Raw genomic sequence first — 10,232 nt, forward strand, 5'->3', positions numbered from 1 at the left:
CCCACCAAGCACTGCATCCTGGATTGCACGGCTACGATCTGTGTACAAGCAGTATGGCCCGAATCAGGCGATGGGTCGAAAAGCTGAAGGTGTCGTCAGAGCCCGGACTGAGCAATGCTCAGTTGATGTTGACAAATGAAGACTTGCGGCCAGGTGAGATTGCCATTGTTACTCTCGGCTTATTTGATTATGGGACGGCGTTCTTGTCTTAGACCCTCTTGAGAGTTTTATGATCGAAAATGAGGCTTACCGGTGTTCTTTCGTCTTGCAGTCGATCCTGACCGGCGTCAGTGGAAATGGTTCAATTTCATCGCTTTCTGGATTGCCGATTCGCTGAACATCGTAAGTCGCATGCGCAGGAATTGTTGCAAGGCTTGGGGCAGGCTGATACTGATTCGGTATAGAACACTTGGATGATCTCCTCTTCGATGATTGTCGATGGCCTCTCATGGTGGCAGTCTTGGATCTGCGTCTGGATCGGATACTTCATCGCAGCCACCTTTGTCTGTCTTACTGGTCGCATCGGCGCGAAATACCACGTTCCATTCCCTGTCGCCGTGAGATCGAGTTTTGGAATCTGGGGCTCATTTTGGCCGGTCCTAAATCGTGCCGTCATGGCTGTCATCTGGTACGGAGTGCAGTCATACATTGGAGGTGAGTATTTTTTTTGTCACCAGCCAGCAAGGTAGCAGCGGATCTGGATAGAGTTTGATTGTTGACAGGACAATGTGTTACTTTGATGATCGAGGCCATCTGGCCTAGCTATGCTCATCTTCACAACTCCCTTTCTGCCAGCGCTGGTGTCGATACCAAGAACTTCGTCAGCTTTTTCCTCTTCTGGCTTCTATCATTGCCTGCTCTGTGGTTCCCAATCCATAAGATCAGACATCTGTTTACCGTCAAGGCGATTTACTCTCCTATTGCCGCCATAGCTTTCTTTGCGTGGTCTATTGCTCGCGCTCACGGTATTGGGCCGGTTGTACATCAGCCCGCTACAGTCCACGGAAGCACTCTTGCCTGGGCGATTGTGAAGGCAATCATGAGCTGCCTGGGAAACTTCGCCGCTCTCATCATGAACGATCCTGATTTCTCGAGATTTGCGAGAAAGCCAAAGGATGCATTGTGGTCGCAGCTGTTGACGATCCCGATTGGTTTCGGCATCACTTCGTTCATCGGCATTATCGCATCCTCAGCTTCCGCAGTCATCTATAACACAGACCCTGTGTGGAATCCGCTTGACCTGCTAGGAATGTTCTTGGATGGAGCTAGCTCGGTGGAAAGATTCGGAATCTTTGTGATTGCCACCGGGTTTGCCCTCGCACAGCTGGGAACAAACATTTCAGCCAATTCCGTGTCTGCTGGTACGGACCTGACTGCTTTGCTCCCACGTTATCTCAACATCCGGCGTGGTAGCTATATTTGTGCTGCAATTGGTTTGGCTATGTGTCCGGTATGCTCCTCTTGCTCCTCCACATTGGTAGCGTGAGGACAATGCACTGACATCTTATAGTGGAACCTTGTGTCTTCGTCCAACCAGTTCACGACATATCTCTCGGCTTATTCCATCTTTCTGTCCGCCATTGCCGGCCCCATGATCTGTGACTATTATTTGAACCGCAAAGGCTACCTTCAGGTCAAAGATCTCTACAGCGCCCGCAAGGATGGAGCATATTACTTCGTCTTCGGTTTCTCCTGGCATGCGTATGCCTCGTATCTCTCCGGTATCCTTGTCAATATCGTCGGCTTTGCAGGCGCGGTTGGTCGTACCGTGCCAGTGGGAGCTCAGTACATCTACAACATCAATTACTTTTCGGGCTTCTTTGTCTCCGCCGTGATGTACTATATCCTCACCCGCGTCTTTCCCGTACCTGCGACGAGCGACAGATGGAACGAGATGGATTCCGACGACGAGGTGGCCTATGGACAGGAAGTGGATTCCGACGACATGCACGCGCCCGGGGAAGTAAGCTCGCTGGATAAAGGCTCAGATTCGGATCAGAAAGGAGCCAAGATTGCCTCTGGGGCAATGGTTTGATTTTCTTCCTTGATGCACGATACGCTTGTAATCTAATGACGAATTATGATCATGCCATACAAGAATGATACCTTCAGCACCTCGTGATATTTCTGTCAATTTCAGGTCTAGCCGTCAGTGACCTGGAGAACTCGAAGTGCATACTCTCCACGATCGCGGAAGACGGGTCGTCCAGAGGAGGGGTGAGTGAATGTTTGAATGGCAACTCTTGAGTGAATATTTAATCCTTCAGAATAGGATATGGAAAGTGAAGTGATCTGCTCTAAGAGTCGACGAGTCTGCATGACGTAAACTGGTTGTGGTATTCCAGATCAACCATCAACCATCCAACCTCACTTTCTACAACTACCCCACGAAACATTTCAACACAACATCATAACGAAACCAGATGAAAGAAAAAGCCAAGCCACCTCGATACCGCCGCATCGGAGCTGGTGCCTGCGGGACAGTCTGGGCGTCCTCAGAGCGAGGCCCAGCATACAAACGAGAAGACGGCGGGCTTGCTCGATCGCTCAGAAACGACTACGAGAAGCATCAAAGAATCCTCCACAGCCTAGGTAACCTATCACACACAGGACTCCAGCCTCGTATTCACGTTTCCTGCTGCTTTTCTTTCGTTCAACCTACAGATGAAAGCTGGTGGACAGAACATCTCTCCCGCTTCCCTGAGGGGTACTCACCCTGCAATGTCATCCACTCGCAGCGCGTCTTCCCCTTTCCCAAAGCAAGTAGAGAGCTTCTCGTCGCCAAATATTGCCCCTCTGATCTCGTAGCTGAGATTCTGGCCAGCGAGATGAACGAGGATTGTCTGGTTCGGCCGTATCTCGGTCGAAGACGTACACAGGTGCATCAGCCCGCGCGAGCGTCGAGGTTTAAGGCTTTTTCGCTTCGGAATTACCCGCTACATATAGACCAGATGGAGGAACTCGGTATCCCGGGTCAGGATATGAGGGGGTACGCCGAAGCCATGGCGGAGACACTAGCGATCATGCACTGGGCCGTACAGATCGATGCGAACGATGTGGAGTTTGTCCTGGCTCCTCCTGGTGGGGAGAAAGGCGAGTGGGAGAATGTGCTCGGCGAGCATGCGATGTGGGTGCTTGATTTTGACCTGTGTAGGGATATGTCTATGGATAAGGCCGGGGTAGAGCAAGCGGTCGTTGCTTTCTGGAAAAATGATCCGTTCTATCCCCGGCCAGAGGGGGAGTCGTTTCTTTGGCAGGCGTTTCGAGAGAAGTACTTGAGCACGAGCCAGCGGATTGTGGGTGATAGGCCGGGTGATCGGCGGCTTGAGCTATCGAAGCTTTTTGTTGACTCGGTAGAGGGACAGCAGTAATTCGAGCGTGACAATCAGTGTCTGTTTACGACGACTCAACTGCAATATTGGTTACATCGAACTGGCTGATGAGCAACGGAAGACAAATTGAGGCGATCAGAATATCCCAGTCGATGCAGCAAATGCACATGACCTGGTGGGGTTTCAAAGCGCTCTGATGCATCCAACCAGTCGATTACAAACATTAATGACTTCTCAGTGACAAAAGTCCGTTCTGATCGTCATCTCTCATCCCAATGGTACCGCGGCGGTTGACTCTCCATTGAGGAGCACGTTGATTCCCAGAGACACCATGTCTTTGGCTAAGATTCTGGTCTCACTGACGCTGGCAGCGTTCATAACTCATGTCGTTTATCTCTGCTACTTTCATCCTCTCGCTCGCTATCCTGGGCCTTGGCTTGCCCGCTTCACTAATGCCTGGTTCGTTCTCATTCCTGTTCTTCAGATGTAGAAGGCCAATGCTTGTTTGGTTTGAGGCTTACGACAATCAGGAGACTCGTTGCATTCTTCAGCGGCCAGCATCACTTGATAGAACAGCATCTACACGCTAGATACGGTCGTGTGGTTCGAGTTGCACCTAACTGGCTGTCATTCTCCGGTCTGGACGATTTCGAGGCTATTTATGGCTTCAACAAGGCCATCGAGAAGAACGAATTCTATGACTTTGGTCGCAATCGGGGCAGCCGGCCCGAGAGCATCTTCGCCGCAAAGACAGAGGCCAGTCACCGAGTCAAGAAGAAGAAGGTGGTCGGTCCAGCTTTGACTAGTACCAGGATCGCTATATACAAGCCTGTCATCGATAAGCATGTGGGGATTCTGCTGGCGCGGCTGAAGTCACGGTTGACGGGTTCACTACTAGATGGGAGGAACAATGGTACTACTGAAGTGAACATGGCACCCATTGTGCATCAGTTCACTCTAGACACAATGCTTGAGCTGGTCTTTGGACCTAGCCTAGCGGCCCACCCGTATACCGATACCCCTGCTGGCGAAGGGGTATGTTCAAATCTCCGCGTCATGACCAAAATGGCCTGGAGTTTCTCGCTTTGGCCGGCCTTTGGGTGGCTGATGAACACACGTCCGATAGATGCAATGTTACGCCGACCGATTTACAACAAGCAAGGCGTACTGACCGGTATGGCGGGCCTCATGGGCGTGGCCATGCCGAAGCTCCTGAGGAACCCACAACAAGTCGTCGCATCTCCTCAGCCGAGCATCGTCAGGAGCTGGCTAGAAGTCCCTCAGGACGATGCGAATCGTATGACTCCAGCGGAAGTCGCGTCAGAGTCGTCCAACTTAATCATAGCAGGACCAGGAAGCACAGCCGCTGCTCTGACAGCGGTCATATTTCACCTGGGCACGAAAGAAGGCCAAACTTGGCAGGAAAAGATTCGAGGCCAAGTCCGTGCATCCAAGGGCCTTGATTTATGGCCATCCTCGCCGGAACTGCAGGCGGTGATCAAAGAAACGTTAAGACTAGCCTCCCCATTTCCGACTGCGTTCCCCCGAGTGATTAGACCTGGAGCCGAGACGGCCATACCTAGCCTCCCTGCTCCGCTGCCTGTCGGAACAATGGTCTCAGCGAATACATTTGTGCTGGGTCGATCGCGGGAGCTCTGGGGCAACGACGCCGATGAATGGGAACCACAGCGCTGGCTGGGGAGTGAGCAGCAGCGTCGAGAGATAGAGACGAAGTTTGTGGCATTCAGCAAGGGCTCGCGGAGCTGTGTCGGACGCGAGTTGGCGTTGCTTGTTCTCGCACAGGCAGTGATTGGGATCATCCAGCAGTGGAGATTCCGCAGTAAGGGGGAGCTGCGAGGCAAAAGCTTGCTTGAGATGCAGTATGACGAGTGCTGGATTGAATTGGAGCCGCTTGACATGTCGTTGAGTGAATGAAGCATAGCTCAGCTCGGTTGCCTGGTAGCTTAAAAGCACTGTTTAGTCCATGGCTGCGTCTCATTCGTCAATATGCAGACCATGAGTCACAAATGAGTTCAAACATGACTCGAAATGTTGTCCGATTCATCGTCTGGCCGGAGGAGGTTGAATATTGATTGCTCCAGGCTGAGCTAACCTGTTACGTGACCCCGACGGAGGCCGATCTGCGCCTAGATCCACTGCACCGTAACACACTGTTTACTCTTTATGGCTTTACTCTCGTCGCATCAAACATAAATAGAGTCTCTCATCTCACCATCTCCTTCTTTTTCATCTTACTCTCTCTCTCTCTGGGATTCTACCATCCTCAGGACGACTGTATGGTATTGCGCCCTTAAAAGCCACACTCCTGGGTTCTCACAACTCACCATTCTTCATTGAATGTGAGGAAACTACATGAACGCCCTGAGACTTCATCGCAGAGGATCCTTGAAGCTGTCCGGCCATTTCATTCACCTCAGAATGGCATCCACCGGTGCCCTTCCTCAAACTCTCAAGTCCATCACCGCCACCAAAATCAAAGAACTCTCGAAACAGCGCAGCCTCTTTGAAAAACGCAAGGACCAGATCTTCAAAGCCTCACGGGACGCCCCCGATCTGCGTTCTAAGGTCCAGATCCTTCTCGAGGGAGTCACCAAGCTCAACGGTGATCCCAACGACGCCTTCGATAAGGAGGATCTCGACGCGGATGATACTGAGCAGCACACGACCAGAGTCACAGATTGTTCCGACCGCGCCACGTACACCAACATTCGCCGCTTCCTCCTACAGAGTCAGTATGACCCATCTGTTTCTGACGGTAGCTTGAAAGACTGGATTGCGCAGCTGGAGGGGGAGCTGCAGTCGCTCGAGCTGAAGCATGAGCATGCTGCGTTCTACAGTAATTTGGTGACGGATTGGCTGGAGAATTTGGAGGCTGAGCAGAGCGCCGGTAAAGAGTTTGAGCCGGTGGGACGCGCAGAGATGCAGGAGCAGCGCGCGACGTGGGAGTCGTTGGTTTTCTCGACGGCGGATGTAAATGCCGATACGATCCGTGCGTACCTTGACAGTCTGTTCAACACGACGCCCTTAACCCAGCAGGCGCTCAAGGAGCTCCGGGAAAGGGTCAAGTCGTTTGGGACCGACCTCGCTGCGAAAAAGAAGTGGTTCAGCGTCGATGACCTCAAGTGGGTCTCCGAGTCGCTGTTGAAGGCTGACCTGCTCACCAAGGAGAAGATGGGCATCCTGAGGGAGTTCATGCGCAACAAGGCAGTGGCTCAGGAGGTGGCCGATGTGTTGAATATGCGTCTGGCTTCGCTTGATAGCTGGAGCTGGCCTGAGGAAGGGATACCTGTGGAGATGCGTCGTCAGCTCAACGGCAAGTACCGAGTGTTTATGGACGAGGATCTGCTGGACAGTCTTCTCTTCCAATACCTGGGACTTAAATGGTCGGTGGCGTTCAAGAAAGCATTCGAGGCGTTTTTCAAGACTCGCGCTTGGAAATCGCCGCGCCAGCATATCTCCAAGGAAGAGCGGGAACGGCGCCGGTATTTTCTGGACTCGACAGTTGACGGCAGCTGCGTAAACGACTACAGACGGCAGACGTACGAGGCGGACTACTTTATGACCCAGCTGCCCTCGTCAGTGGAAGCAGGTGTTCCCGAGTACAGTGACGAAGCGAGCAGCGATGATATTACCGACAGAGGAACGCGCAAGCACGCTCTGGACACAAAGCACTCGCTGCTTCACCTTTTGATCACAGAGTCAATCATCCACACCACCCAGTACGGCCAATTTACGGCCATCCGTTCTGATTTCAAGTGGTTCGGCCCGTCGCTGCCACACGCGACCGTTATGGAGGTGCTGAAGTACTTCGGGGTCCCCCAGAATTGGCTCGATTTCTTCCGAGTCTTCCTCGAAGCGCCGCTCAAATTCACGCACAACGGAGAGAACGCCGCGGTGCAAGTCCGCAAGCGGGGAGTTCCCGTGAGTCATGCCCTATCGGACTGCTTTGGCGAGACGGTCCTCTTCTGCATGGACTACGCGGTAAACCAAAGCACCGGCGGCGCCTACCTGTACCGTCTGCATGATGACTTTTGGTTCTGGGGCCGTGAGCATACCTGCGTCAAAGCCTGGGGCGCCATGACCAAGTTCACTGGGGTCATGGGTCTTGAGCTCAACGAGGAAAAGACAGGAACCGTCCGACTGACAAAGCCAAACCCCCGTCAGGGCAGCCAAGTCCCGGCAGAACAAGAGCCTTCCTCCCTGCTACCAGCCGGGGACATCCGCTGGGGCTTTCTGAAGCTCGACCCGCAGGAGGGCCGCTTTATCATCGACCAGTCGCAGGTGGACAGCCACATTGTCGAACTGGGCCACCAGCTCGCCTCGTGCAAGAGCATCTTCGCCTGGGTACAGGCCTGGAACAGCTACTTTGCGCGCTTCTTCACCAACAACTTCGGCAAACCCGCCATGTGCTTCGGCCGGAGCCACATCGACATGGCCATCTCGACGCTCAGCCGCATCGAGCGGACTCTGTTCCCCGACGGCGTCACCGCGCACCTCCGCCGGATGATCGCGGACCAGTTCGACGTCCACGATCTCCCGGAGGGCTTCTTCTACTTCCCCATCGAGCTGGGCGGCCTGCAGCTGCTGAATCCGTACATTCCGCTCCTGGCCATGCGCGAGGACATCAAGCAGACGCCGCAGCAGCGTCTCCAGAAAGCGTTCCTGGAGGACGAGGACGCGTGGCATGCGGCCAAGGAGCGGTTCGAGAAGGGCGGGCCGCGGAGCTCGGTGCGGGTTTACATCAATGGTGATGATAGGGACCCGGCCGCGTTCATGTCGCTGGAGGAGTTCATGCGGTTCCCCGAGTCTCACAGTCGGGCTCTGCTGCAGGCCTATAAGGACCTGATCCGCATCCCCGAAGAGGTCAGTATCAACCAGACTACCGGGTTTCAGAGTAGCCTGATGTCGCTGAACAAGACGGGGGTGACGGGGCCGGGCGGCAGACGTGGGATCACGGATTCGTGGGTGACGATGACACCGTACTGGCGCTGGACGGCCGAGGTGTATCACGAGGAGATGGTCAAGAAGTTTGGAAGTCTGGCGGCGGTCAACAGGGAGTTCATGCCTCTGGGGGTCGTCGAGACGCTGAGAGAGGGGAAGTTCAGATGGCAAGGCTGAAAACTGTACGATATTTTGATACCCATTGTATTCCTAGACAATTCATTCCACTCATGGTCATATCTCATCAATCATCCGCGTCATAACTCACATAGTCACTTCTACGACGTATACGTATCCTCGAAATCCAGCAGAAGCCCCCTCATCCGCTCCTTCTCAGCCTGGCCCCCAAAAATCACATCCACCGACTCCCGACACAGCGCGAGCAGATCCGCCCTGTCGAGATGAAAGTGCTCCGCCGCCAGGAGATACTCATTCGACACGGGGCTACAAAAGAAGCCCACATCGTCCGTCTGAGACCGTGTCAGCACCCTCAGCCACCGCACCCTCGGACTCCCCAGGGGAAGTAAAGTAAGAGAGAAAAAAAGGCAAGGCAAACATACACACAACACAACCGGACAATCCACATGCCTCCAATACCCGAAATGATGCGCCGGAAACCCGCCATCGATCATCTCCGCATGCACATTACACGACATACACAGCTCGAGCCCAAGCCTCCGCCGCGCGATCTCCCGCTTGAACTCCTCCGGCACATGGATGACGTGGCCCAGGCGATCCGGCCGGAACGACAACAGCGTGCTCAGCTCCCTCTCCGAGCCGGAGACCTCCGTCTCGGCGAAGTGCACCGTGATGCCAAGCCCGTGCGCCCTGGCTTTCGCGAGGGCGTCTGCGTAGAGCGACACGTCGCCTCGGGTGGGGTTGCCGCAGATGTCGACGCCGACGACGCGCGGGGCGTGCGCGATGGCCAGGTCGACGATTTCGAGGGCGTCGGCGGCGGTGCTGTTGCCGCGGTCGATGGCGAGGATGAGGTAGACTGAGAGGTGGGGGGAGTGGGTGGTGAGGAAGGCTTCGATGGTGGTGAGGACTGTGGTGAGGTATCCTGTTCGGGTGAAGGCGTGGGTGGGTGAGGCGCGGGGGATGGTGCGCAGTTCGAGGTAGCGGACGCCGTCGGAGAGGAAGTCCTGCAGGACGGAGTGGGTGGCGTAGGCGAGGCTGTCGAGGTCGTTGCAGAGCTGGTAGATGGATTTGGAGAAGGCGGAGAAGAAGCTGTTGGATGCATCTTAGCGGGTGTGTACTTGTGCGATGGGGGTCAGGTTGTGTTTGGGGTACGTCTGAAGAGAGTAGTCGACTTTTCCTGGTGGCATGACTACCAGGGGATCTTCAACGTCGAAGCCAGGGTCTTGGGCTTTCTTCTTCAGCCAGATCTCGTGGAGACATTGGCGGCTGATGCTGCCGCTCAGATGAGCATGGACCTGGAACTCGTTAGACTCTGTCGGATGGTGTTGGGGGATGTTACTACAGTACCTCGATCTTGGGTAGCGCCTTGGTGAATGTGGCATCGACGGGCTTGGAAAGATCCATGGTTCTGATGGATAACTTTTGTATATCGACTTGATATCCTTCTGTGGTATCTCTAGTCGCTACGGACGATGAAGCTGGAATGGCGCAAGATGAAGCTACAGGTGAGTTGGCGTGGGGAAGATGGCGGTGACTCCTCACATAGCAAGTATGCCGGATACATTTACACGTTGAGGATGCACAACCATTTCTGTCTCTTCTTTTCTTGAGAGTAACTACGGGTACGAGGTGATTCTTGTGCTCTCTGTGCTATTCAATCTTACCATTGCTGCTCAGTACTTTTCCTTGTGAGCAGTCTCTTCGAATATTCTTGACGATCAGTACATTGAGTCTCATGTTGCTCTACTCTGCAAGAATCTCCTGTTTGGAGAGGAAAGAAGCATTTGAAAGCATGGGTCA

The 10,232-nt window shown here is 54.0% G+C and overlaps 3 protein-coding genes across 3 annotated transcripts; 2 read left to right on the plus strand and 1 right to left on the minus strand.

Moving 5' to 3' along the window:
* Positions 1 to 53: 53 nt before the first annotated feature.
* On the plus strand, positions 54 to 5,267 carry CDV56_105428 (uncharacterized protein; the record flags this gene model as incomplete). Its single annotated transcript, XM_026759047.1, has 10 exons — positions 54 to 153; positions 272 to 342; positions 405 to 654; positions 723 to 1,450; positions 1,511 to 2,029; positions 2,113 to 2,217; positions 2,424 to 2,592; positions 2,665 to 3,353; positions 3,580 to 3,791; positions 3,863 to 5,267. The coding sequence occupies 10 exons, from the start codon at positions 54 to 56 to the stop codon at positions 5,265 to 5,267; spliced, it is 4,248 nt and encodes a 1,415-aa protein (XP_026615788.1).
* Positions 5,268 to 5,771: 504 nt separating this feature from the next.
* On the plus strand, positions 5,772 to 8,471 carry CDV56_105850 (uncharacterized protein; the record flags this gene model as incomplete). The annotated part of the gene is made up of 1 exon (XM_026759469.1): positions 5,772 to 8,471. The coding sequence occupies one exon, from the start codon at positions 5,772 to 5,774 to the stop codon at positions 8,469 to 8,471; it is 2,700 nt and encodes an 899-aa protein (XP_026615789.1).
* Positions 8,472 to 8,572: 101 nt separating this feature from the next.
* CDV56_106052 (putative adenosine deaminase) lies at positions 8,573 to 9,836 on the minus strand (the record flags this gene model as incomplete). The annotated part of the gene is made up of 4 exons (XM_026759671.1): positions 8,573 to 8,764; positions 8,855 to 9,521; positions 9,585 to 9,727; positions 9,780 to 9,836. The coding sequence occupies 4 exons, from the start codon at positions 9,834 to 9,836 to the stop codon at positions 8,573 to 8,575; spliced, it is 1,059 nt and encodes a 352-aa protein (XP_026615790.1).
* Positions 9,837 to 10,232: the final 396 nt, after the last annotated feature.

This window comes from Aspergillus thermomutatus (assembly GCF_002237265.1).
Source record: "Aspergillus thermomutatus strain HMR AF 39 chromosome Unknown NODE_57, whole genome shotgun sequence".
Classification (NCBI taxonomy): Eukaryota; Fungi; Ascomycota; class Eurotiomycetes; order Eurotiales; family Aspergillaceae; genus Aspergillus; species Aspergillus thermomutatus.